Raw genomic sequence first — 25691 nt, 5'->3', positions numbered from 1 at the left:
GCGCTATACAGTTCGGAGCACAGTCTTTTTTTGGTCTCGGATGCATGCTCTTGCTCGCTCACTCTAGATTCCAGGAGATTTTAACTAATTTGCGGGCATCAAAGAGTCGCAATCAATATGCATAAATCGGTGCAGACTAGGAATAGAGGATCAATGTACAGAATGTAAAAAAAATATGTTTTATAAACAGTCATTTCAGTTGTTTATAGCCTAAACACCCAATAACTTGCAAGTACTACTTCACCTATAAGCTCAAAGAGGAGAGCAGATGATGTCAGAATAAAGGAGAATACCCAAGATGAAATAGATTATTTCCCCCCACTATTATTAAATTTATAAGACAATTTACTTAGTTCATCTTACGGGACAAATTTGATTGCCCTTGTTTGCCATGTTGCCAACGTTAGCAGATAAATGATTAATGAGGTAGGCTAAAGTTTCCAACTCAAACAGAACATGGTCAAAGAGATAAAGTCAATGGCTATTCATGCCAAATTATCATGGGGAAAAAAATGAGAAGAACCCATTTCTCATACACTGGCTCCAGAAGTTCTTTTTCATCACTTAAAGCAACAATCTGAGTTAAAAATTATCCAAAATACATGAGAATTACATAACCAGCCAGTGTTCAAAACTATCTCCTTGCCTCAGCTCAATTCAAAACGGTAAGCTTATAATAATGTTTTTTTTTATTTTTTTATTCCAGTGGTCAAGCATGTTCTTGAGTCATTACATCACATCTGTACTTAAAGAAGTAGTCTCGGCTAGTAGGTTATGTTGCGTGTGTGAGGATGTTGGAGGTGGAGATTTATAGCCTTTTCTCACAGCACTTGATATAATTAAGCTTCTCAATTTATTTATTTTTAAAGCATCCCTAACGGTTTATCATACATATTTCAAAGATAAGGATTCGTTATTTTGATATGTGCATTGCATTAGCTTGCATTGTACAACAGTTGATTAGTTTATTTTAGACGAAACATACTATTAACATATGCGCAGAAACTAAAGCTTATTTGATGTCTATTTTATAGTAAAAACTTTATAATCCATTTCATCTGTAACAGTAGGCTATGCATCTGTGCGTTCGTTCACACACCCGATTCATATTTAAAGTCTTTTTGGTTTTACAAATAGGTATAGAACAAATCTTAGTAGTCTATATAGTGTTACTAATGTAGGAGCAAAAGTGCTCCTCCTCGAAATGAAACAGGTAACTGAGGTAACTTTGCCAAGATTATTATGACGGTATTATTCCTCACAGCACAGCAACACGAGGTAAAGGTTAGATTTGTGATAAACTAGATGTTTTATCGAGCTGATATAGGCGTTTTCATGGCTTGCCTTAACATTAGCGTTTGAATAACGTACACTCTCAGTGGGCGGGGTCACATTAACATGTCATATGCTATAATTAGGTGAAAAGAAAAATATATCTCTCTTTTCATACAGATTACATCAACTGAGAATAGTTGCTTTTTAAATAAATTACTTCATTTAAAAGAAGAGAATTTCAGCTTCATAAAGAGAAATCTTTCGCGCCTCTGTGACAAGTATTTAATGAGTTACAGTTCATTTTTCGGACGCATTTCAGAAAGATTTTTGCGGAGACAGAGTGAACTCAAAGCGCACCCTGTTTATTTTACAAAAACACAAGGTTTTGATGTTAATAAGAGTGTACACAAAAAAAAGACCCACTATAGTTTATAATCATGTATTGATTTTATTTAAATGACCATTAATGACAGAGTATTTTAAGTCTATGTTGCAGCTATGTAAAAAAACGATCAAAATGCGGAGACGCGTTTTTGGTCCCCAGGGGGTTAACGTGGCATATCCAAATTATAAGTCACACGGACCATATGGCACTTTTCCACTGCTTAGTACGGTACGGTTCGGTACGGCTCACTTGTGGTGCTTTTCCACTGCATGGTACGGTACAGTACGGTTCGCTTCAGGTCGCTTTAAATGGTACCTGGTCTGTTGAGGTTCCAAGCGTACCGTACCGGTACTAAAATGTGACGTGAAACACTGCAGATCACTGATTGGTCAGACAGAATCGTCACTACCAGCGTCACTACTAGCGTCATTGGATTTGCGACACGAGACACTTTTTTATCAGTATTTTTGTTTTGCTGCCATCAGCCTCATTTTAAACACATTTTTCCGTCTAGCAGTTAAAAACAACCACATACCGAGAATCAGGAACACCATCCCCTCGATAGTCTCCATTGTTCCTGTGTTGTGGGTTTGAAAATGTGTCGCTTTTAAGATGATGTCATGGCAGTAGTGGCGCGCGCAAATAACGATCAGTCCCACACACTTTGAAGGGGTACTACTGCAGTGGAAACGCAAAGCGAGCCGAACTGTTCCGCGCCGAGTCGAAAGCGTACTGGGCCGAACCGTACCGTACTATGCAGTGGAAAAGCGCCAATAGATATATACACCAGATACCGTTTTGGGGTTCTAAGCATGCGTCAACACCGCCGCCATCTTGGAACAGGGGTCTTGTCATAGTAAGTAGCTAGGTAACATTGCCATCTCCGCCTGTACTTCGAATTCATGTATTTTTGTGCTGTGTATGGATGTTCACACTAAAAGGAATCTGAAGTAGGGAGAATTTTTCCCTCTGGACTCTGAATGATACATAAATTTCTGACCACTGGAACGAACCAAAAAAAAAAAAAAAAGAAGATTTATGGCGATTTTATTTCCATTAGACCTTTGCGTACGGCATTGCACAATATTTTGTATTGCTCGGTAGCTCGATCCGGTTTGTCATCACGAGCATGCATGCATTATTGGATATGCGAGAATCGGTGGGCGGGGCTAAACTGGCCGTGTTAAAATAGGTGTTGATCTTCTTCTGCGGGGGTGGTGTTTTATCCTCTTTGACGTCATAGTTCCCCACTTTTAAACGCGAGTCGTTTGCTGGGGCTGGCGTCAATAAAAGCATTTATTGGACTTACAAGGATGTTTTCAGTTCTGAAACTAAACAGGATATTCTTATAATATGATGACATCTTAGATGTCAAAAGCTCAAGGAAAATTTGATTTCTCAGTTCATCACCCCTTTAATAATTTAAATTTAATTGAATTGCTTGCCATTATCATAAAAAATTCTGATTGCATTTTTAGTTTTGGGACTAAATTTCTGGGATTGATGGAACATTGATGGAACCCCCTTTTTAAATTCCTGTCTATCTATATTCCCGCTTCTAAAAGCAACAAAACAGCTGACGCTGGAAGACAGTGACCTTGACTGAGCGCTAAAGTGATCACTAGTATTTTGCTCTGCCTCCTTTCACTTTGACTGCCAGCAAACTTCACCATCTATAGAAGTCAAACTGTGTTGGCCATCCTCCCATCAGCTAATTTTAGGTAGTAGTTTCCAGAGTGCAGCCCCCGCAGTGAGTTTGAGAGAACTCTCCCTAGAGCAGTAGAACCGGGGGTGAGATTGGATCACTTTCACGTGACATGGGTAGCAGGTTTGGGTTTAGAGAGTGGAGAAAATGTATTGAACTTGTGTTTTGGCAATTTCATGTTTATATTATATTTATAATCCTATCCAAATAGTTCTCATTTTTAATGGTTTGCCACGCACTTGCTCTGCGGTACACCTTAAATCTGACGACATCTATATTATGGTTTGTTGAAAATAAAGTGTAAAATAGACAGTTCAGCTAATGTATTAGAGCTATATTTAGATTTAAAAAACAAATAAAAATCAAATAAAAAACTGGTACACTTTTAAGAAAAGTCAAAGAGAATTTTGTTTTTATTTTGTTTTCCATTTTATTTTAATGTTATCTGCAGTGATTAAATAAATCTAAAATTGATTCAATGATTCATAATCAGATTTCATATAGATTTAAATCTAAGTTGCACCTGATATTTTTGTTTTGGCTAATATAACTTCTGAACGGGCGTTTACTTAATTTGGTAGCCAACTTGGAATATGATTGGAACCCTGATCATAAATAAAATATTTGGCCTAATTTAACTGCAATAAGCAGATACCAATAAAATATAGTACTTTTGGCTTGGGGTGGGGGGAATGGAAAAAATATATATATATAGATAGATTTTACTAAAGGAATTAAACATATATTGATTCTAAAAGCTACTGAAATGAGTCAGTCAAGAGCAGTGAGTGATTTTCTCTATATTTTGTTGATTTCCATGGAAAAGTTACAATGTAAAATTAATTTGGAGCAAATAACTGCATGAAGAACAAACGTACACATGAAATCTCACACAAATGTGTGAGAGTTTAATCAAACATCTGAGATGGACATGATTTCCAGAAGCATGGCATGTTTACACTTGGAAAAATGGCTGAAAATAAGATTCCAAAGATGGCAACCTACACCAAGATAGCAGAATGTGATGCAATCATACAGTGGCTTTATACTAGTCTCCAGATGCGAATACAGTTTAAGTCAATTTCCATTAGGCATTCTAATATTGACTCAAAGATAACACTTATAAGAGCATAAGTTACTAAAAAGGAGGTGGGAGTGTAAAATTCACAATTCACTTGGTCGTAGTCAGCTGTGGGGGTGAAGTAAACTGCCTCACAGATTGTGATTTAAGATGTAATCCGCCAGGCAATAGCAGAGGCTTGAGTGCATTAGTAAACCACACCTATGCGATTACACCAGTCATCAAGCAGGACACAGGCCGAACCGACAGCTAATCAAATGCGCATTCTCAAAGCACTAGCTTCTGTGTACTGATTAAAATGAGAATGGCTCATCAGAAACATGAAAAGTTTTCCCTGCCATAACAGTAGTGCTGAATGCTTCTACACAAAAATGTTTCAATTTTGAGATGATAAATTCACACTACTTGCAGAATGTACTCCTAGTAGCAGCAGCAATACTTTAAACCTCTAGATGTACGTTCCAGCGTTTGTTCTTTATTTAAAGCGCAGGATAGTCGAATAAATAAGGTGAAGAAACAAACAGATCTAATGGAGGACAAAAATTTACATTGATTGAAGTTTGTGACAGGAGGTTTCCTCATAACAAAATAAATAAATATATTACCCAAAATGCAGCCGCTATAGTTCTTACCAGAACCAGGAAGTATGACCATATTAGCCCAGTTCTGTCAAAACTGCATTGGTTACCTAATAAATGTATTTTGAAATATTGCTGATTACTTACATAGCACTAAATGATTTAGCTCTCCATTACTTGAGTGAGCTCTTAACGCAATATAGTCCTTCACTTCGATTGCGACCTTAAAATTTCGGTCAGTTGAAAATACCTAGAATATCAAAATCGACTGCTGGTGGTAGATTCTTTCCTATTTAGCACCAAAACTTTGGAACAATCTTCCTAACATTGTCTGGGATGCAGACACAGTCTGTCGGTTCAAATCTAGACTAATAACACATCTCTTTGGCCTAGCATACACAGCACATAATAGACTTCTATAATTCAATGTTAGGCTGCATAGTTTAGATCAGCCAGAATAGGGAACACTTCCCATAAACCCTGATATACTTGGTAAATCATAAGAAGCATGGTGTCTGCACTAATATTAGTCTCTCTGTTTATCCCGAGGTTTTACCGCAGTCCACTGTATCCAGATCTGATAAAGGACCAGTGCCTGGACACGACGGCAACGCAGTCCAGAAGAGTCAACTAGTCTCTCCCCTGTGAAGGCCACGCTCCCTTTACTTCTACAGATAACACGTTGTTGGGATAATTTCGATTCACATCAATAACGCATCAAAGCGGCCCCTAAGTTAATAACTAATGATATTCGCAACGGTAGTGAATCAATCAAAAATAACTTTAGCTGGACAATTACTTCATCCTAATGCTGTTGTAAAGCCTAAAGAATCTGTTACGGTAATTTCAATTATACCTGTAAAGCCATCTGTTAAAAGCGCATTATAAATGAAGGTGACTTGACTTAATATTATAGCAGATTTTTTATCCACTACAAGCATTTACAAATATTTTGTTTTAGTTAGACAAAATTAATTATTTTTATGAATTGTTATTGTGTTATATTATTATTATTTTATTATAATAATTATTGAAAAATGGTTTTTAATTTTGCCAGTACATCAATGTGACATTCAAGGCATTTCCTTTGATACAGTCAGGAAACAAGATGGAGCATGATGATCTTACAATAAAAATAAACAAATTTTACCATTATTTTAACATTCAAACTGAGGTTGACAATATTTACAAAGGTTCCTTGCATTCAAAAGGTATTATTTGATTACATATGCAACAGGGCTCTAGGAAAAAAATACATCTAGCTATTACCAGTTGTTTTTATCCTATTGTACAAACCAGCCTACTTTAAAAACATCACTTCCTTTCCCATGGCGATGTGAGAAGAATGGTTTAGTCTCTGCCTATTGCATTGTGGGGTCAAATAGTTCTACAGGGTCAGCGTAGCTTTAGAACACAAGGGAAATTGTTTTACATCAGTGGTGTTTCCTGACTGGCAATTCCACAAGGACTTCAGTTGTATAACATACACAGACAGCTAGAGATTTTAGAATGCTTTCAATGATCTATTGGTGAGAAAGAAGGATGTGCTTCAGAATACAAATATTTTTTTACAGAAAATACAGATCAATGCCCAAACAGAACAACTCCGCCAAACACAAGACACATAACATTCAGTATAGTGACCAAAATATTAATGCAATAAGTGCAATTAATTGGCCATTGTGAGGCAACCATCATAAATTCAAGCTGAGGACTATTTGAGTCTTTTGTTTGTACATACCTGTAGTACCGTGACTGGAGGTACGTTGAGCAGACTGCTTTGGAGACATGACTGGCTGAGCCAAAGTCTATGACTTTCACTCGGTAGGGCTGCCGTACAGGGTCCACCAGCATTATGTTCTCAGGCTTTAGGTCCGCGTGAATCAGTCCCATGGCCTTCAGTTTTTTTAGTGCCGTGGCCACCTGCTGAAGAATGGGACGGATTACCTTCAGAGGTAGCGGGCTGAATTTGTTTTGCTTGAGGAAGTCGTACAGGTTCTGCTCCAGCATCTCAAACACAAGGCAGGTGTGGCTGCGGTGCTGGAAACACTCGAAAGCTCGCACAAGATTATGCTCGTCTGCATTCTCACTGCTGAGACGGGCCAGAATGCCCACCTCAATCTGGCCCTGTCGTGCATATGATGGATGATTTTTCAGGATCTTCACTGCCACAATATCGTTGGTGCCTCGTTTCCAGCATTTCACAACCTGGCCGAAAGTACCACGGCCGAGGAAGTCCAATACCTCATAGGTGTTCTTCAACGAGCAAAGCAACTCATGCTGCACCAACTGGTAGTCTCCATCCCCATTTCTGGAATTTCCACCTTGCTTTGAAGGCCCTCCACCGGCCGCCGCTGGCACAGCAACCGGTGGGTTTCCCACGTTTGATTGCAACATAGCAGGTAACATTGACAGGTCCTCTACAATCTGCATGGCGCTGCCCAAGTTCTCAAGCTCCCCACTCTTACGTTTCAGCCCGCATCTGTGGGAGCTGTCTTGCAAGTTAAAACCTCCACAGTCTTTCTGTTCACCCTTGTCCTCTCCTCCACCACCTTTACCGTCACCTCCACCCTGTCCTCCACTTCCTTCTTGACTGCCGCTTCCCTCTCCCCTACCCCTTCCAACTGCCCCTGTAGCTCCACTGCTGCAACCCCTTCCTTTGTCCTTGTGCTCTGGCCCTTTTTCCTGAGAGGAGATGCCCCCTTTTTGCTGCTGGGTCGCTGTGGTTGTATGCTGACGTCGCACGCCGCGTACTGCAGCCGTCTGCAATGGGAAATCCTGCCCGTGGTGTCTGCCAATCACAGAATCTTGTGTCTTCAGAGAACCGGTGAGTTTTGTCGGGTAAGCAATGCCAACGGTTCTACCATTCAAGTAAGTCTGTGGGTAGGCCCTCTCATGGTAAACACAGTTCCTGGGCTCGACTTTGAGTTTCTTCACACTACAAAAGGCACTTGTCTGAGTTTGAAAAACATGTGGTGGGTAGACCAAGACTTGTGAGGCCATACCTGTGAACACAAGAAAACCAGATACAGATCATGCTACAGTTTTAGGACTGGGTTCACACAGAATGCATTTCTGCTGCTTTAACTTGAGCGCCGTGTTTTTAGAATGCCGTGGGAGGGATGTGTGAGACTAGGGCTGAAACGATTCCTCGAGTTACTCGATTACAAAAATTCCTCGAGGCAAAAAATCTGCCTCGAAGCCTCGTTAAATTCCTATGACGCGCACTTTACGCGCATGCAGGGATCTGATTGTTTCACACGGACCGTTGTTCAGGAAGCACACCATAGCACATGATACATTTGACTTCATAAATGGCAGACAATGTCTAAAGTTTGGAATCATTATATGTTTATAAAGGGAGAGAACAAGATGCAATGTGACTGCAAAGTATACCTGGCAGGGCTGCCAACTCTCACGCATTCAGCGTGAGACTCGCGCAATTCGATTTCTCACGCTGAAGTGTCAATCCCTTCGGTCAAATGCCTGAAAGATGAGTTTGTCTATAGATCTACCTGTTGAGCCACTCGTGATCGACTAGTTTTACCGCTGCATATTAATTAGCAAGTCTAAATCTAGTGCGAGCGCGCATGCAAGATGTTGAGCTCCTAACTGCGGCTCGCGCACGACGGCAGAGAGGTAAGCGACCGCGTGCACCCATGTCTCTCTCATGCGCCAGTCAGACCAATTGCGGCAATTCATCATATCATATGCTTAAAACTTTTATGTAGTCACTCAACAAAAATTTTAACATACATTCACCAGGACGTGATGGAGGAACAAATATTGTGAGACACACACACTCACTCTGATGTTTGTCTTGAGATTACAGTTGAAAAAGTCTGATTCTTATTTATAATTGTTTTATTTCCATTTTTTTTTTATAAATTGTATACATTTGTGTACCTGTTTGGGTTGATATTTTATATTAATTTATTTTTGTTTCCAGGTGGGTAATTTGCAGAAGGTGCAATCCTTTTTTTGTAATGTTGTATTAAGAAGACAAAAATAAGGCCAAATGGGCTTTACTATTTAAGTTTGTATTCAAAATTTTACATGTTATGGGCTACATGTAACAGGTTTTACAGTAAATTGGTTTAACTGTATTGTAATATAATTGTTGGCACTGGCACTTATAAACACTAAATGGGTAAAAGTGCAATAATTAACTGTGGAGCCAAATGTTGGAGTTGGAATAAATACCTAAAAATTTTTTTTAAGCCAAACACCTTATCATTTTCATAATACATTATTTGTTTTGGTTGCTTAAAAACACACATAAACAAATTATCCGATTACTCGATTAATCGATCGATCAAGTGCTAGATTAATCGATTACAAAAAGAATCGATAGCTGCAGCCCTAGTGTCATATATGAGCCAGACTCTGAACCAGAGCTGGAAACTGAAGATATAGAGACCCCATTTACACCTGGTATTAAAATGAGATCTGTATCCAGATAAGTTATCCGGATAATAAGTGATCTTACCGATTGCATTTGAATGCACACACGCATGCAAACATTTTGCTGCTTTTATACTTATAATTTATTGAAACATTTATGTGCCGAATGTTTTTTTATTGTGATTTTATATTTTATTTTTTATTAATTGTCTAGTGTTTGTGTTGGGGGATCTTAACACCATGGGTCTGAGGGAAACAGCATTTCAATCTTCTTTATGTTCTGTACATGGAGTAAGAATTGACAATAAAAAATTAAATTAATACAGTCCTATCTGACTGTAACATGACATATAGCCTATATAACACGCTCTCACTCGTTTATTTTTTAGCATTTTTGGGAGGAGTAAAATATACATATGTGGTTTCAACAACCAGATTGCGTTAACACCTAAAGATCCAAACACAATGCCAGACTACCTCCAGATGTGGTCAGGCAGATCCAATCACAACATATACCTTGCATTAACATGCGTTTTTTATTATCCGGATAACTTATCTGGATACAGATCGCATTTTAATACCAGGTGTAAATGGGGTCATAGAGTCAATGGAAGGACGTCTACATCAACATGTCTCTGAATGGTAACAATCATTTTGACTGAGACATACATTAACATCAGTAACGAGCTAAAAAGTTTGTTGCTAATATTTTCTCCCACATAGGTTTACCTTTTATTTAATGTAGATTACATTAACGGAGATGTAGTCCTTTTTTATCAGCTTACAGTGGTTATAGAGATCAACGTTTGCTGTCATGTGTTGTTTGTTTTTACCTTGTTTCACGTTGTGGTTTTTTTAGACATTCAATATACACCTAACGTTGAGCCAATTGATAGGGTTGTTGGAACAGCGTCATTAAAAATGAATTTCATCGACTGGTCCCTGGTAGTTTGGTCCGTTTTTGGTAGAGAAAACACATTTGAATGTTGATTCTGGCAGTCAACTACAGAGCAACTCACGTGTGCACTACATTTCTGCATCTTTCTTGACTGAATATGATACCGTGTCCTAACTACACGCGACGCGATAAAATTCCAGCGACAGCACGTGTGTCTGTCCACACTAGACGCGACGCGACTGTGAGATGCCACACATTCAGAACAGCGTGTGAGCGGACTGGAGTCTCTCTGTGAAAGCGCACTGTTGGCCCACACTTGCATTGGAAATGGATAAGGACATAATCAAATTAAGAAATAGCATTATTAAAAATCAAAACATTAACAAAATACTGTATACTCATTGACTAATTTTGTTATGAAGTACAGTTGTATGTTTGCATAGAATTCATTTTGAACGTTATATTACATGCTTTTAAAATCTGAGGTAAATTATCCGTTATCGCTTGTGGCAAAGTGACCTATTTTTAACTAAAAATAAATAATGTGTACTCATAACCAGTGTAATTTCTTCATTCTGTCAGCCGCGACGTTGCAGAAATAGGAACCGTTTCTAAATTAGAAACTTCGTGTGTCGCCGTCGCGTCTGGTTAGGACAAAAACTCTGATTAACATGGAAAAGATACCTTTTATCGCGTGTCGTGTCGCGGCGTCGCGTGTAGTTAGGACACGGTGTGAGGGGGAAAGGGGCAGGGCGGGCTTCCTGCAGCATATGTCTGCGGTGTCCATATATGGTATACCCTGCCCCGTCTTGACGTCAAGTCGGGGGAGAAATTAAAAAGTAGTATTTGAGTGCACTTGCACGTGGGCTGGTTTACGAACCCTGGGGTAAACAAACGCTTCACTTTTGAATATCGGCTTCCCGGCCAATGTATAATCTTTAGGAAATCATAACATACATTGATTCTCGTGGAAAAGTGAAAATTACAGGTTATGACCCCTTTAATAAATCTTTGTTCATTTCAAAACCCGTCCCCAAATTATAGTCTAGAATTTAAGCATATAGTTACTAGGACAGTTTTCAACTTACATAATAATACACAATAAAACAATATACAAAAAGAGTTGAGTTCCTGCATCCAACCAACACCCACCAAAATTCTTTACATTAACACTGTAAAGGGAAACAACTAACTCTTTACAGGTTCAAATGACGTTTCATATCGATTTCCATGTATCAAGGTCTCTAGGCAACAGCTGTTTCTAAATGAGCATTACTTAGAGGGGGGGGAAAGAGACACTGAACAGCGTCATCTGTGCTTCCATGTCTTGGCTATTCTCAATAAATGACAAATTTAGGAAGCAGCCTACTGTCCTATAAAGGTCCAAACAGTAATAATGATGCTTTCCTTAGCAAACAAACACCAATAATAAGTTATCCACTTTGACTTAATGCCAATGCAAAAACGCATTACGCAAAGCTAACTACTGTCTTTAAGTCAAAAGTTGTGGTATACTATTCAAACTCTGTTTATGCTGAATTCTGCTCTGGGGTCAAACCTACCTTTGAATTGTACTTAATGTTAAGAAAAGGGAACAAGATAAGAGTATTTTCAGCAGCATACCAAAACATGACCACAATTTTGAAAAGACATTGCCAATTTCACATTCATTTGGCTGACATCCTGTGCAAACTTTGTGGCTTGTCCAATTCCAGTGCTTCCCACAGGATTGTGTGAAACTGTGGTTGGTGGACCTTAGTCCCATTTTGTTCTTTTTAAATTTAAATTAATCAATCTAGTGCACTTTGAGAGTTCAAAATTAAGAGTCCAGTTAATGAATGGGGAGCACTGAAATCTATTTGTGGCAACACATACTGTAGATTCTAGAAAATACACTGATAATTTGTCCCGGGATTGTTTGATTTTGGTTCATTCAGACTGCCAGTGATTTTACGTAATTGCAACTTTTCTTTAAAAAGCAACTTTTCTATAGAGTGCAATCAGCTAACAGAGGCGTAGCAAGGTTCAAAAGTGTACCCAGATAGCAAACTGACATTGAATCAACGTGGAAATATGACATCGAAACAACGTTGATCTGACATTGTTTTGCTCATCGAATTAACGTTGAACCAACGTCAGACGCGTCATTCTTTCAAAACTAACGGAAAATGAACTTGAAATCAACGCGTTGTTTCAACGTTATGAAAGCAAACCAATTTTCGATTTTCATTTAGCTTTGAAGAATGCCGCGTCTGACGTTGGTTCAACGTTAATTCGATGAGCAAAATCAACGTTGTTTCAATGTCATGAGAGACGTCGTTTCCACGTTGATTCAATGTCAGTTTGCTGTCTGGGTAATGTGAGAAAATCAAAACAAAAACAAATATTATCCAAAATGAATCTTGCGGTTAACACATCATATAGATGATCACTGAATGTTTTTAGTTTCAGTCGTCTAAAATACACTAATTCAACTATAATTTCTAGCTATTATTTATTTGACAATCATCATATTGTTAACTTAGTTAGTTTCAATCTAATTTATGTTGGCTATACTTTTAATTACAGAATTATGAACTGATCAGGATCCTGGTTTATATTTATTAAACATACAACGATACTGGAATTTTTTAGGAAGAATGACGCATTGCAAAAAGTACCATGGAAATACCATGTTTTCTATTGTCTTTATTTTTTTGTACCATGTGAGGAAGGGATTTTGGAGTTTTTACTGTAAAAAATACAGAAGAAGAAACCTAGGCCTATTGGTTTAACAGGTCTATGCAGTTGGACAGCATAAAATAAACACACAAAAGAGTAGTAAATTCGGTACTCGCAGTTTGAGAAATTATGTGCGCAACACACATCCGAAGAGCGTCCAGAAAGCCACGTCTCAGACAGCGCAAAAATACTGAATTAAGCTTTCACGTGATTTTGAGCTTGAATGGACACATTCACACAAAATTGTTAAAATGCCTATATCCGGTATCCTCGTAAACATAGTCGGTAATGTCTTAAGTGAAACGTAAATAGTTAAGAAATAAAATGCATGTTTTAGGGCCGGTTCACACAGAACGTGTTTAAGCTGTTATAAGCAGGAGATGCAGGACAGTGGAACAAAGAAAAAAATACAAATAATAAAATCTCATAGTCTAGATACGTTCATGTTTTTAACAATGATAATAAAGTAGGCCTATGTGATCACTTGTAAAGAAGGTTTTGATTATGGTGGCGACAGCCGTCAAGTGCGTACTTAGTAGTAAGGAAATGCATCTTATTTGTTGATGGCCTTTCAGTATGGGGGAGGGGAGATTCCTACTTGAAACAAAAAAAAATGCCACAGAAAAGGGAAGAGGAAGTTATATTGAAGTCCCCTGTTTTCAAGGAAGTCCAAAAACGCAGGACAAAACTCCACAATTCAAGTAAACAAGTTATTTGGGAAAAATAAGTGAGGAGGAGGGCTGGGTGACTGGCTGGATGAACAAAACAATATCATGTATTTATGTATAGTTTTACACAAAGAGCTGAAGCGCCAATACTTTTTGTTTTTAAAAACATGAGAAGCAGTGGAATGAAAGAAAACGTAAAGTCTTGAACCGGTCAAAGATGATACACAAAACAATAATCAGAACCTGAGATTATCAGTGACACTGGAGACATGGTTTGTACGCTCTTGAATAGAAATCATTCTAAAAATAGAATCCCCTGTCGCACGTCACTTATCGCTGCCATGGTTGTTTAGGACAAAAACTCTGATTAGCACAGAAAAAAAAAAAAAAAATCTTTCATCTTGCGTCACAGTGCGCCTGGTTAGGATACTGTGTAACCAATCACTAGTTGTTCCTTTGACAATAATTTACAATTCCCACCTGTACAGTACTTCTGTAGGTCTGTTCCAAACACTTACTAAACAATAATCAACTAAATGTTTACAATTTAACTTGACACATGATCAACTCTGTTAAAGACTTTTTTATGAGAGTTCGGAGAATACAGAGGAACATCACGATTGTGAATGCCAGGCTTTAAACTGAATATAGCCCATATGTTCATAAAAGAAATGTCCCAGACAGTGGTTATTTTCCTTTTCAGGTGAACTTCCCCTTGAAAGGTTCTCTAAGCGATGTGGGGCCAAAACATTTTTTGTCACATACATCAAACGTCTCCTCACTATTGGCTAGCTGCCTGTCCCCTAAACACACTGTAAAAAAACGCGGTCTCTGTAGACACCACAGGCTCCGAAAACGGCAACAAAAACAATCATGTCTCACCCGGACGACGAAACCTAACAAACAGTTTTCCAGCCAATCACTGGCAAGAAGTATTTGAGGGTGGGTCTGGGGGGTTAGTGCGCGTGCACATGAAGGGGGTGTGTGTGTGAAGGAGATAGAAGCATCAGAGGGAAGTTTGAAAAATGGCCGACACGACCAAAGAGACGTCGTTCTGAAGAACAAATTAAAAAGAAGGAGTCGGATAAAGAACGTGCGAAGTTCCGAATTTACATCGGTAGCAAAGCTTTTGAACGATGGCGAGAACTCCGGCGGCAGAAAGGCTTCCAGTCCGACATTCAGGTTGCTCTGTTTTTGCTGGACAGGTGGGTAACGTTAAATTGTTTTTTTCTTCTAAATTGACGCTTATGTTCGCCAAACCCACACAAGGATATAATTTGCTAGAAATGCACGTTCACAATTATTTCAAGAAGCACGGAAGGGAGGGGGAGGAGATGAGATGCGGCGGAGGGAGGGTCTAGCTAGCCTCCGATTTGTTTGAAAATATTCCGAACGTCAACACCCAGGATCGCTTAGAGAACCTTTAAGATTTTTCTTTCTTATATTACCTTTTGCATTATAGTTCATTTTTAATGATTAATAATAAAAAAATAATCATTTTAATGATTATAATACTAGTAGACAAATACATATTTAAAACGTGTAAGCTAAATATGTTTTATATCACCTAACAGGTGAATCATCATCCAATTGGTCAGAATAATGGCACATCTCTCCTCAAGCTTCACGATTTTTCATTTCATGAAATTTTTTTTCTTTAAATCACTAAAAGTCCACAGCATAACTACTTTATCATGGATAATATTAGGGGCTTTCTTCAAATTCCTCACCCTAAGTATAAGCAGAGCCAGACAGTACAGTACTTACAATTTTGAGGAATCTGCACTTTACTGGAGTATCGTTTTTGGGGAGTACTCATTACTTTACTCAAGTACATTTGAGAGAGAAACTCCACTACATTTCTATCCATAACCTAGCCTGGGAAAACCCAGACAACTTCCGGCAGATTTAGATTTGCTCTAAAAGTTAGTCTGGCAAAGAGCTCATTCATATTCATTTCCAGTCCGCAGAAATCGTGGCACCAATCAGAAACGTTGGGGCGGGATTAAGAAGTCTGAAAGTTTAGGGCTAAAACTTGAAGGGAGTCCTGTAGATAACAGATATCTGAAAATGAAAAACGTTTAGTGCTTTTTTCTCTACAATTAAAGTCAGTCTGTTTGCAGCCCATTGAAACCATTGCAGGGTCAAAAAAGATGAAACATGTTTTCCACAGGAAAGAGAAAGTAATCCAGGTTTGGATCAACATGAGGGTGTGTAAATGATGAAAGAATTGTAATTTTTGTGTGAACTATTCCTTTAATATCAGACAAGAAACTCTGCTAACACCATGTTTGTAACTGTATAGTGGGAGGGGCTGAATCCCATACCAAGGGTCAAAAAGCAAGGCGATCAGTAATCTAAACTGAACACATAAGAATGCAAGGCCATAAAACAACATCTTTCCCCATACTTTCATTTAAAAAAAACAAAAAAAACAAAACAATACAGTATAGATGGGCCTGGAGACAAACAACAAAGAAGGTAATTTCTGAAACATCCCTTGAAATGTAAATTCCATGAAATCATTGCATGTACTGTAGTCAGGTCTATTTTGGTCGCAAGCTTCACCACAGTGAGTAACACAGGCCGGAGTGGGCCGTTTGGTGTGGACATGTCTCTGCACTCAGCAGAACTCAAATGGCAGTCAGGCTATCGTGTGACTCCTCTATTGAACTTCCCCTGCCACTAAATGAGCTCATTTTTCAGAAAAAGCAAAGCCCTGCTGATGAAAACAGCCTTACCCACAATACAACAAGGAACATACAACACTTGCTCTATCACCTGGAGTTGCCTTAAAACAAAAAATATCTGAACACAAAAACTCAGGCGTAATTCACCCCTAAAATGTCATTATTTATTTATAGTCATGTCGTTTTAAACTGATATTCCTTTCATCTGTGGAACATACGCAGCACTGATGTTGTCAAGCACCAGGTAGCCTCTTAAAGGGTTAGTTCACCCAAAAATGAAAATTAAGTCATTAATTACTCACCCCCATGCTGTTCCAACCCCGTAAGACCTTCGTTCATCTTCGGAACACAAATAAAGATATTTTTGATTGAATCTGAGAGCTGGATCAGTCCTACATAGACTGCCTAAGGGACTGGCTCTTGACGGCTCATAAAGTCATTAAAGAAAAGGTTTAAATATTCCATGTGCCTACAGCGGCTCAATTATAAGATTATCAAGCGACGAGACTACTTTTTGTGTGAAAAAAACATAAATAACGACTTTATTCGACTATTCCATTACTTCCTTATGGGTGCATGCGCGAGAACTGAGACGAGGACGTTCTCCTTCGTCTACTTCTTGTTACCGGCTGCTCACCGCTTAGGAGTATTACCACCACCTACCGTATAAAATGATGATCCATATATAAGACGCTCCGGATAATAAGGAACACTGTCGTTTTTTGAGAAGATTAAAGGCTTTTAAGTGCACCTTATAGTGCGGAAAATACGCTAATTGAAAAGCGTATGTACAGCGCGCATCTTCCTCTGCTTGTAAACAGAAAGATATATCAGCACATCATCTTATACGGTAGGGGGCGGTAAAACTCCTAAGCGGTGAGCAGCCGGTAACAAGAAGTAGACGAATGAGAACGTCCTCGTCTCAGTTCTCGCGCATGCACCCATAAGGAAGTAACAGAATAGTCGAATTAAGTCGTTATTTATGTTTTTTTTCGCACAAAAAGTAGTCTCGTCGCTTGATAAACTTATAATTGAGCCGCTGTAGGCACATGGAATATTTAAACCTTTTCTTTAATGACTTTATGAGCCGTCAAGAGCCAGTCCCTTAGGCAGTCTATGTAGGACTGATCCAGCTCGCAGATTCAATCAAAAATATCTTTATTTGTGTTCCGAAGATGAACGAAGGTCTTACGGGGTTGGAACAGCATGGGGGTGAGTAATGAATGACTTAATTTTCATTTTTGGGTGAACTAACCCATAAAGTTATTAGTAAATTGGGCTGTTATACATAGTTCACACAAAAATGAAAATTCTGTCATCATTTACATTCCAAACCTGTACTTTTTCGTTCTTTTGTGGAACACGGAAGAAAGTCTTGTGACGATGCGAGGATGAGTAAATGATGACATCATTTTTATTTTTGGGTAAACTGTCTCTTCAACTTTTGTGTCTATGAGTCATTTTTTAAAATTCCTTGTGAAATCAAAATTGACCCTATTTAATTAGAGCAAATTACTAGTCTTGTGGTGAACAATTAATCTGTGCAAGTTAATATGCAAAAAAAAGTAAAAAAAAAAAAAAAAAGTCATGGTAATCGAGTGTTTCCCATACAATGTAAAATGTATGGGACGGCCCACCACAAGATCAACATTTACCCCCACAAATGATTTCAGTGCTTCCCATTCATTAACTGGACTGTAGCGGTCCAAACATATTTAAACCTCTCATAAAAGCATAACATGCTCTTTAAATGACATGTTTTGCGCCATTGCTTGCAAACAAACTAAAATCCAAACGGGCTTTGTCCGTATCAAAAGACTGTTTGACCTGCGCAAAGAGAAGCATGCACTTCACTCACGGGATCAGCATGTGATCAGCTTCACGACGAGTTTAAAGTCCCCGTGAAATCAAAATTGAACCTATTTACTTTGTTAGCGCATATTACTAGTCTTGTGGTGAACAATTAATACGTGCAAGTGAATATATATTAAAAAAATGTTTTACCTTAGTAATCTTTAATCAAAATCTGAAAAGTTACTTCCGGTCTGGAACGGTTTCTTTTTCTGATGACGTAGGTTTCACAGTTTGGGTGGGGAAACGCTTAACCACTCCCCTCAAACCTTTAGTTTGCTATGAGCGAGAGATGGAGAGGAGGAGCGCTAGAGTAAAACCCTGCCCTCTGTTCAATATTCCGTTTCACTTGGAAATACGTCACAGCACTGGAGAAATATCGTTTGCAACTTCCGGTTCACGGGGACTTTAATGTGCATTTTGAAGAGTAGTGGGCACCGGTTACAGAATTATTTTCACATTGCATAGTTGTACTTCAGGTACGTGCTCATTTGTTTTGAGATGCAGACATGTAAGAGGCTGAGAATTAGCTGAACATATACTAGTAAAACTAGTTACTTAGCCTACTTTTTAAAACTTTTATTTGAATATAAAAACATTTTTATTTAAAAATCTTTATTTGAATATGGCAGCATTTTCATTTTAAAACTTCTATTAGAATTCTACAATATTTCTATGGTTAAATCACTGACAGAGACTCCTCCCCCATCAGCCAATCACTGCGGTCATGCTTAGTGAGTATTGACTTATATATATATATATATATATATATATATATATATATATATATATACTCTCTACTATTCCTCTGTGAAAGTTGGTCTCAGCAGTGCTTTGTGAACAGGATTTAAGAGAAAACTTTTAACGAAGAACTTTGACTGCCATTTAGGAGAACTTAGTGGTAAGATAAAATGTTTCAGGATACAGCCCCAGACTTCTAAATCTGATGTTGTGACTTTTCTGATGGTTTCCATAGTAGGGAAAAAAATAGGGGCCCCATCAACTGTTTGTTTACCAACATTTTTCAAAATAATTTGTTGTGTTCTCAACAGAATATAGAAATTAATTTAATTTAACTTGAGGTTGAGTAAATTGCTTCCATTTCAGGGGGGTGATATCCCTTTAAATGTCCCCCATCCTTACTCACTTTCATTACAAAAAATAAATAAATAGAAAATTTTTCAAATATTCCATGTTTGTGTTAGTGTCATTTGGTTTTGGTATATGACATGAATTACATAAGTTTTTCCTTTTAGGGTGGTCTATTGCTTTATTTCTTGTGTCAAAATAAGCATTATCATATCATCTTTTGTTTTATTTGGACAAGACAAACAGCCCTCACTTTAATCAGATCTTAAAAGTATCTGGCAAAGCACTGTGGGTAATATTAGCAACACCCCACAAGAGTTTTTTTTTCTCATGCATAGTAAATGAGTCTATTTTTATTTAACACTTGACCTATACCACAGCAGCATGCTGCCTAAAAACAACCTCAATTAGCCCTTTTAAAAAATATCATGCCTCCTGTTGTAGGCTTTATCTCAGGAACTCAATTAGCTTCCCTCCTTGTTTGGTTGTATATATTTATTTCCATTGTATGCACAAAGTATACATCTTAAGTAAATCACGTTGCAGACTGGTTTGGGTCTAATTGGTCGACAACGTGTGTGTGTGTGTGTGTGTGTGTAAAGGTTAAACTGCTGGAACAGTTGCTCTCTACTGAAACGTATTTACATTCAAGTTAACATAGCACTGTTTACTTAAAGTTATACTTGTTTAAAATCCGCAAAATGCACAAATCAAACCATTAAAAAAACATTCGCAACTGATTAATATCCACAGATCTATCGACCATCTCTCTCTCTCTCAAAAAAATGTACACAAATAAATCTCTCTTTCTTAAGTTTATCCAACTTAATTGGAGGTTTTACTTATTCTATGACGTAGAGGACCATACCATACTAATTAACATCAATAATTAAAGCAAGAGATAAATTAGCTGATGTTCATTTTTTAATAGTCACATTCAAGAGTTAGAACGAACATCAGTTGACTAGGCTATGTGTCAAATCCTAGTGAGCCGTCTACGTAGACACATGAATGATACCTATAATTAAAATCGAATAAACAAACAAACAAACAAACAAAAACGTTCCTGTTACTAATCAGACAGAATCGAGAATGCCCAAACCGCCTATGAAACCAGAAATGCTGTCTATGTAGGCAACTCAGTAGGATTTGACACAAAACGATGCGATCATCCGTTTTCGTTTGATTGTGCTCCATAAACAAACAACCCGAGTTAGTTCACGATCAATAGAATAAAAAAAAGAAAAACAGTCCGATTAAAAAAAGACTCACCTTTCACACGAAGTAACAAAAGATATAATCCAGTTCTTCTCCGATCATTTTACACACTTCAACTGAACTCACAGCATGTAGATGTGTGTGTCTCATACTGCTGCCATCTTGTCCACAGCACCATCACCCACATTTTACACCTCAAAAATCTCAACAATACACGCGATCCACGACACAAAACCAAGTCCGGGGCATTGCGGTGATGCTCGAGCTCTGGGTTTGGTGGTATGGGCGGTGGAGCCCATGTTGTGTGCGGGGAAGAGCAGCACTGACAGTCGATATCATGTCCCTCCACACTCTCAGCTGGCTGCGCGAGGAATGTTTGCTGCTTATGTCACTGCGTCAGGCCGAACTAATCGAGCGAGGAAAGAAACAAAACACTCGATGTAGACATGACGGCAATGCTGTTTAAAAAAAATAACAACATTAAAACCCAACTGTAACCTTGTTGCTGATGTAAAAATATAACATATCTCCTTAGAATAATTACCATTAATTATTCTAATAATTAGAATAATCTCCATTTACGCAAATAGCCTAATTATGACTTTTAGAGTAATTCTGATCTGAAACACGTCTATAAAAGAAAGGTGCTTAACTGGATGTGTACTTCAATTCTTAAAAGTCTTATTTTATTTAAATGCTAGGCCTTGGCCTACAAACTGCTTGACGTGCAATAACAAACCTTGTTGGTTCTTGCGGAAGCTCAAACGTGCAGCGTAACGAGAATGTACCACACAAGAATATAATATGCCTTATTAGTTATGGTTAAAAAAAAAAGTTAACATGCTTGAGCTTCCATTTACTACAACTGGTGTGTGCTTTGATTAATGTTTGAATAAAAGTTTTTAAATCTGTTCATTATAGTATAAAACGATTGAGTCTTCAGACTAAACCGCTCAATTTATTTGGATTTGTTTTACAATCTCTTTAAATGAACTTTTTGAAGCGTCAAAGTGGAATTAGACAGTGGTAGCTATTTGTTTGACACATTTTAAAGTTAATATTTTAAATTGGGACATTATCATAACCAATGTGTAATTACAAATATATAAATATTAAATACTTTACACAAGTTTCCATAAATTAGGCTTCATATATATTTTAACATGCTTGTCAGTACATTCGGCAGTACACCGTATTTCAAAGAAATAATATTTCCATGAAGATTATAAAATTACAAATAAAGATGAACTTAAAGAGTTAGTTCACCCAAAAAATGAAAATTATGTAATTAATGACTCACCCTCATGTCATGTCGTTACAAGCCCGTAAGACCTTTTTTTTTTTTTTTTTTTTAAGATTATAATTTTAAAATCTCCCATAGACTGGAAAATTCACTGTACAACAGACACTGTATAATATTCATTGTGCACTAACTGTGCACAAAGAGTTGACTGCTGCCTTTTATGTCACAGCTCAGGATAGTATGATTTAAAATTATTCATTTGTCTGCATTCAACACGCTTCAAAAAAGCATTTTTAATAAAATTGAATACAGACAACGCTGATGATGTAAGACACTACTGAGGTGTTCTATGGTTTCTGGTTAACTGCGGACAGAACCAGAAGACAATAAAGTTGTAGTTTTTGTTATTTTTTGAACCAAAATGTATTTTTTATGCAAAACATTCTAACTAACCCACTGATGTCACATGGACTACTTTGATGATGTCTTCATTTCCTTTCTGGACAAGGACAGTAAAACGTACACATTTTTAATGGAGGGATAGAAAACTTTCGGACTAAATCTAAAATATCTTAAACTGTGTTCCGAAGATGAACCGAGATCTTACGGGCTTGGAACAACATGAGGGTGAGTCATTAATGACATTTTGGTGAACTAACCCTTTAAGTCCTATTTAAGTGGATCGAAAAGCACTCAAGTTTGACTAATTATATTTAATATTTAAACTATAATATGTTTTTATTTAATTGTAAATAACATGCAGTTAAGTGTCTGAAAACATTACATTTAATTTGCGCTTACAGTAAAGTAGACCTATATTATTTTTGCAGTAATTTGCTACTTTCTTTTTTTTTTAATGATGCTAGTCCTTTATCACAAGACAGCAATGGCTAATATATCAAGTTTCCACAAAAAGTGTCTAATATTTTTTTTTTAAATGTGTATTTATTTATTTGGTATAGTGACTGTAGTTAAGTTCACATTTCAATGAAATGCTTTTTTGAAGCATGTTGAATACAGACAATAAATGAATACTTTAAATCTCACTATCCTGAGCTGTGACATAAAAGGCAGCAGTCAACTCTTTGTGCACAGTTTATTGTGCACAATGAATATTGTTCAGTGTCTGTTGTACAGTGAATTTTCCAGTTTATGGGAGATTTTAAAATTATAATCTTCAAAAAATAAAACACTGTAACCTATGTTAAGTGGTTCAAGCTGAATTAAGCAAATGCCTTGTCTGCCTGAATGCTTGTTTGTTGTTTCAAAATGACAGCCGCCCACTGCAGAGAAGCTGTTTGAATGATTGTTGATGACCTGAAATTATGAATCACACTGGATAGTGTTTTCATGCTTTCACAAAAGACACTAATTGGTTTAAACCTGTTGCTGACACAGTATTTGTATACGTTTAAAGCAGCCGAAGAGAAACAGAACAGCTGCAATTCTTTTATAAGGGTAGGGCCTACTTCAATTTGCTTTTAGTATCAGTGAGATGACATAAGCAGCTTCTTCTTCTGTGTGTGTGTGTGTGTGTGTGTGTGTGTGTGTGTGTGTGTGTGTGTGTGTGTGTGTGTGTGTGTGTGTGTGTGTGTGTGTAAGAACAGTTTGGCCAGTCATGTTTGATCAGCTGGCTACTGGGATGTCTTTCCCTCCTGTAGTGCATGCTGGCTTGTCTCTGGATGTAACATGGGGTATGGAGGTGGTATCTAAATCACTCGGTTGAAATTGTACAATACTGCCATATGCATTGAATGACTTGTTTATGTTATATACCCAACTTCAGAAAAACATTATCGTTCGGTTGACAAAAACAAAAACGGGTAACAAAAGAACAAGCAAGCGCTCAGAGTTCTGTTGCTTGTAGACATAGAAGCCTGTCGATCGCCCCCTGGAGGAGAAAGAACGAATGATGGGGTTGAGCTGTCCTTCGCCACAGCATAAGCACACAAAAGCCAGAGAAAAAGCTAAAAAAAAAACATTTAAAACAATTGAATATAAAAGGATAAAGGAACAAACGTGTTTTCGAGCTAGAAGTAAATTATTGAAGATAAAGCAAAAGCTTACAGCACCTGGTATTCCCGCAAATTACACTTTGTTCAAGAAGCTTAATATAGTTTCTTAGATTTTTTCAGTGATCTTGTAAACACTGTAACTAAAAGTCTCAAGTTTATTTGTAAAGTGCATCCATTCATACTTCAAACAGATAAGAGCAAACACATTTGTTACATTACTTGTTTTTTATTGCTTTAATTGAAGCATTATGTTTGTTACATTACGTGACAGACATATTATACTTAATAAAAGATAAAGTCAGAGATTCTAGTCTTAATGGTCTTATTCACAAAAACATAAAAAAGAACAGTAAACAAGACTTGATGTCCTGAAGTGTGAAAACATTGGTCTCCTCCCCTCTCTATCTGTTTTGATTTTTTTTTCCCAAGGTGATCAGGACCCAGGACAAGGACTTGGAGGGGTCATGGGCCATTCCCAGGCCGTCTCCCATCCAAGTACTAACCAGGCCCGACCCTGCTTGGCTTCCGAGATCCGACGAGATCGGGCGTGTTCAGGGTGGTATGGCCGTAAGCGAGAGACAAAGCCGATAGAGAGGAATTTAAAGAAAGGATACCTGGGCCCGTGTTCCGAGCTTATTGAACACAAGTGATTAATTAAGAAAACTCATTGGGTTTTTTCATTAATATTATAGCCTCAAGAAAAGTGTTATTTAAATATAGTCCATTCTTTTTAAGATTTGAAGTACTACAAGGCCTAATTGTAGCCTACACTGTTAACAAAAAATATATTAAATGGCACTTTCAGGAGAGTTTTGTGTAAAGAAATATTGAAATAAAGTAGGTCTAGCAACTCTTATATTTCCATAATTCACACAGAACAGACACAAATATGCTGACTGAATAGATTGCTAGTTGATAAACACTGCTTTAATGTTTTTATGATGACTTTCTGATTTGGCAAGTAACACAAAATAAGTTCAAAGCTTGTGTTTTGGAAGTAAGATATATCACTAATCCAACATGCAACTTTCCACTTTGATAACTTTCTAAAGTGTCACATTAAACCTGAAAAACAGGTCCAAAAGACTACAACTGCCACCTTCCATTAGGTGGATCTGGCAACACCGAGGCTGTACCTGCGCCTTCATTCACAATGCGCTCTCAAGCCCTGTTCACTGTGCTAGCTTCTCTCAGCAACATGAATTGCAAACACTTATATGAGTTGGTTTAAATGGCTAATTAATCATCCAGAGATCATTCAGAGGTGAATGTAAAAAAAAAAAAAAAAAAAAATGACCGGTGCAGTGACCTCATAGCCAGCTATATGGCCCAGATGCGGCCCACATCTGGTACGGGTGGAATCCACATGTATCGGATCTTAGCCGACACTATGTTGCTGTCAAAGCCGGCTATTCCCATATTCTCTTAACCGGGATATTCTAACCCCCTTCTTAAACTTCTGCAATGATCAAAACTGGTAGTCAGGATTAATTTACTATTTAGCCTCATGCTGTTAACCAGGTTCCTGTGGTGAGGAAATGGATATATCTGCTTTTAACAGGTGAGTGGTATTTAACCTATAAATGGTTTGTTAGGTGTTCTGGCAGCTTTGCAAATTGTAAAGATGTTAGAGGCATTTGCATTTGAAGAGGCACAAGAGTTCTGTTCAGTATCAGCACAGCTGTGATTCGACTGTGGTGGCCTAGGCTAGGGTTCTGGTCTAGCCTGTCAGAAACTTGGACAGCATGGTGATTAAACACATCATCCAATCAAATTTAGAGGACAATTTTAAGAATTGGAAGAAAGTAGTTTATTCACAATAATTAAGAGCTCAACTTGCTTAGAGTACACTTGTTTTCATCCAATTATT

At 37.7% G+C, this 25691-nt stretch overlaps 1 protein-coding gene across 2 annotated transcripts in view; it reads right to left on the bottom strand.

The window, feature by feature from the left end:
- Positions 1 to 20951, bottom strand: part of hipk3b (homeodomain interacting protein kinase 3b) — an 80306-nt gene extending 59355 nt beyond the window's left edge. For both annotated transcript variants that reach the window (XM_039681652.2, XM_039681653.2), the window contains exons 1-2: positions 20618 to 20951; positions 6766 to 8029 (exon numbers count right to left, since the gene is read on the bottom strand). In XM_039681652.2, the coding sequence (XP_039537586.2) occupies positions 6766 to 8027 (1262 nt within the window). In that variant the 5' untranslated portion in view covers positions 8028 to 8029; positions 20618 to 20951. The remainder of the gene's footprint in view (positions 1 to 6765; positions 8030 to 20617) is intronic.
- Positions 20952 to 25691: the final 4740 nt, after the last annotated feature.

Source organism: Pimephales promelas, chromosome 10 (genome assembly GCF_988280905.1).
Source record: "Pimephales promelas chromosome 10, fPimPro1.hap1.1, whole genome shotgun sequence".
NCBI classification, from domain to species: domain Eukaryota; kingdom Metazoa; phylum Chordata; class Actinopteri; order Cypriniformes; family Leuciscidae; genus Pimephales; species Pimephales promelas.
The sequence above is the reverse complement of the archived record's forward strand: the minus strand, read 5'-3'. Positions and strand labels throughout refer to the sequence as shown.